This window comes from Ipomoea nil, unplaced genomic scaffold, assembly GCF_001879475.1.
Source record: "Ipomoea nil cultivar Tokyo-kokei standard unplaced genomic scaffold, Asagao_1.1 scaffold2259, whole genome shotgun sequence".
NCBI lineage: Eukaryota > Viridiplantae > Streptophyta > Magnoliopsida > Solanales > Convolvulaceae > Ipomoea > Ipomoea nil.
Genome location: NW_017618687.1, coordinates 2,054 through 5,383, shown reverse-complemented (window position 1 = coordinate 5,383; position 3,330 = coordinate 2,054). Strand labels below are relative to the sequence as shown.

At 65.2% G+C, this 3,330-nt stretch overlaps 1 protein-coding gene across 1 annotated transcript; it reads left to right on the top strand.

Moving 5' to 3' along the window:
• Positions 1-1,906: 1,906 nt before the first annotated feature.
• LOC109150289 (basic salivary proline-rich protein 1-like) lies at positions 1,907-2,488 on the top strand (the record flags this gene model as incomplete). The annotated part of the gene is made up of 1 exon (XM_019298185.1): positions 1,907-2,488. A coding segment is annotated over exon 1 (582 nt), but the record flags the coding sequence as incomplete, so codon positions are not given.
• Between the last annotated feature and the right edge of the window lie 842 nt (positions 2,489-3,330).

The window sequence follows — 3,330 nt, the reverse complement described above, 5'->3', positions numbered from 1 at the left end:
CTCGTTCCGCAACTGTCCGCAACTTAGGCGCACTCGTTCCGCATGAGTCCGCAACTTAGGCACACTCGTTCCGCATATGCCCGCAACGTAGGCACACTCGTTCCGCATATGCCCGCAACGTAGGCACGCTCGTTCCGCACAAGTCCGCAACTTAGGCACGCTCGTTCCGCACAAGTCCGCAACTTAGGCACGCTCGTTCCGCACAAGTCCGATACTTAGGCACACTCGTTCCGCACAAGTCCGCTACTTAGGCACACTCGTTCCGCATGAGTCCGCAACTTAGGCACACTCGTTCCGCATGAGTCCGCAACTTAGGCACACTCGTTCCGCATATGCCCGCAACGTAGGCACACTCGTTCCGCACAAGTCCGGCACTTAGGCACGCTCGTTCCGCACAAGTCCGGCACTTAGGCACACTCGTTCCGCATGAGTCCGCAACTTAGGCACGCTCGTTCCGCATATGCCCGCAACGTAGGCACACTCGTTCCGCACAAAGTCCGCAAAGCCCGCAACGTAGGCACCATCGTTCCGCATGAGTCCGCAACTTAGGCACCATCCGTTCCGCAACAGTCCGCACTTAGGCACCATCGTTCCGCATGAGTCCGCAACTTAGGCACTAACGTTGCGCATAAGTCAGCAACTTAGGCACACTCGTTCCCCATAAGCCCGCAACGTAGGCACCATCGTTCCGCACAAGTCCGCAACTTAGGCACGCTCGTTCCGCACAAGTCCGCAACTTAGGCACGCTCGTTCCGCACAAGTCCGCTACTTAGGCACACTCGTTCCGCATAAGTCCGCAACGTGGGCACACTCGTTCCGCACAAGTCCGCAACTTAGGCACACTCGTTCCGCATAAGTCCGCAACTTAGGCACACTCGTTCCGCATATGCCCGCAACGTAGGCACCATCGTTCCGCATAAGTCCGCAACGTAGGCACACTCGTTCCGCACAAGTCCGCAAAGCCCGCAACGTAGGCACCATCGTTCCGCATGAGTCCGCAACTTAGGCACCACCCGTTCCGCAACAGTCCGCACTTAGGCACCATCGTTCCGCATAAGTCCGCAACTTGGGCACACTCGTTCCGCATGAGTCCGCAATGTAGGCACCATCCGTTCCGCAACAGTCCGCACTTAGGCACCATCGTTCCGCATGAGTCCGCAACTTAGGCACTAACGTTGCGCATAAGTCAGCAACTTATGCACCGCCGTCCGCACTTAGCCACTTAGTACGGAACTCTGTCCGCACTTAGGTACCAGCGTGCCACATCCGTCCGCAACGTAGGCACCAACGAAGTTCGAGTGAAACGTGGCTAAGTCCTTGGCCACTAAACACTTGTACACAGAACTTGAAACTTGTGAATACTTTGACACTTAGCCATTTTTCAAGCCTTTGTTTCTTGATTGAGCGCTTAACCACTTAGACATCCTAACCATTCTTGGAATTGTAACCTCTCGCGTAATAGTGTGGATTGAATTGGATTTCATAGGGAGTGATGAAAGGCGGGTTGGATAGGGGGTGGGAGGGACGAATCGGAGCGACAAAGGGCTGAATCTCAGAGGATCGTGGCAGCAAGGCCACTCTACCCCTTACAATACCCCGTCGCGTATTTAAGTCGTCTGCAAAGGATTCAGCTCGCCGCTCGATCGGAATTGTAATTCAAGGCGGCCACCGTGACCCTTCCGCCACGACGGCTTAGCCAACGACACGTGCCCTGGGGGCCAAATGGCCCCTACTGCGGGTCGGCAAACGGGCGACGAGCGCATGCGTCGGTCTAGCCCGGATTCTGACTTAGAGGCGTTCAGGTCATAATCCAACGCACGGTAGCGTTCGCGCCACGGGCGTTCAACCAAGCGCGATGACCAAGTGGTGCGAATCAACGGTTCCGCTCGCGACGAGGTGAATGACTATGGCGACACGGTCAGCAGGTAGGGGAAAACGTAACCGGGCGCACGACGGGTCTAAACCCAGCTCACGGTGCCCTAGGGGGGGGGGAACAAGCCAACACGGGGGAAGGCTGGCGGCACAAGGAGAGGAAGAGCCGACAGCGAAGGATGCAAAAAGCAACGGCGCGAGGAACGCTGGGCGGCCACAAGCCAGGAGCCCGGGGGGAACGGGCGGACACCGCGAGCGGCGAAGGCCGAAGGGCGAAAGGAGCGGGAGGCCACGCGGGCACGGGGCGGAGGCGGACGGGAAAGCAGAAGCAAACGAGCGGGACCCGGCGGGGCCACACGAGAGGGCGGGCGCGGGGAGCGCAGCGGAGGACACCGGCGGGAGCGGAACAGAGGGGCCGCCCCAGCCAAACGCCCCACCGGACAAGGCGGCCGCCCGGAGCGGCCCGCAAGCGAGCCGGGGGCCAAAAAGAGGGGCAAGGCCCCGCCGCCGAGGCACGGAAGAAGGAAAAGAACGGGAAAAGGAGGGGGAGGCACGGGCGCCGGGCGGCGCCCACGGAGCCGACACCGCGCAAGGCAGGCACAAAGGCGGACGAGAGGCAAGCGCAACAGGGGCGGCGGGCCCCGCGGAGGCGGCCAAGCCCGGGCCCGGGGCGGGGGGGGCGCGGGAGAGGAGACAGGGACAGGGGGAAGCGCGGAAGCCAGGCAGGCGCGGCACGAAGGAGAGGACGAGGCAGGGGCGACCGGAAGAGAGGCAGAGGGACGCCCGCCGGGACCCGCGCGGGGGGGAAGGGCGGCACGGGGACAGGCAGAGCACGGGGCAGAAAGCACAGGGCGGGAGCAGCCGCAGGGACCAGCGCAAGGCGGGGGGGAAGGAAACAGGCGGAGGCCCCGGGGCCGGACCAGGGCGGAGGGGCGGGGCGACGCCCGGGGAAGGCCCCCGAAAGAGCCGGCCCAGGCCGGCCCCCGGCCGGCACGCGGCGACCCGCGCGCGCCGCGGGAGCAGCGCGAGCAGGCCGCCGAACAGCCGACGGGGCGGGACGGGGACCCCCGGGCCCAGCCCGCAGAGCCAAGCCGGGGCCCGAAGGGACGGAGCCAGGGGCCGACGGCCCGGGCCGACAGGGGGCCAGGGGCCAGAGGCGGGGCACCGGGGAGACCGGAGGCGGGGAGGAGGACGACCGGGCGGGGACGGCACGCGGGCCGCCGGAGGGGCAAGGGCCGCCGGGGGCGCACCGGACACCACGCGACGGGGGGGCGCGGCCAGCCGCGGGACCCGACCGCCGGCGGAGCCGGGGCCAGGGGGGGCAGGCGGGGAAACAGAAAAGAGAACGCGGCCCGAGGCCCCCGCCGACGGCGCCGGAAGCCCGAACGGGGCCGGCAACCGCCACGGCCCGGGCAGGAAGGGGAACCCGAGGCCCGGCGGCGCACGCGCAAAACGCGC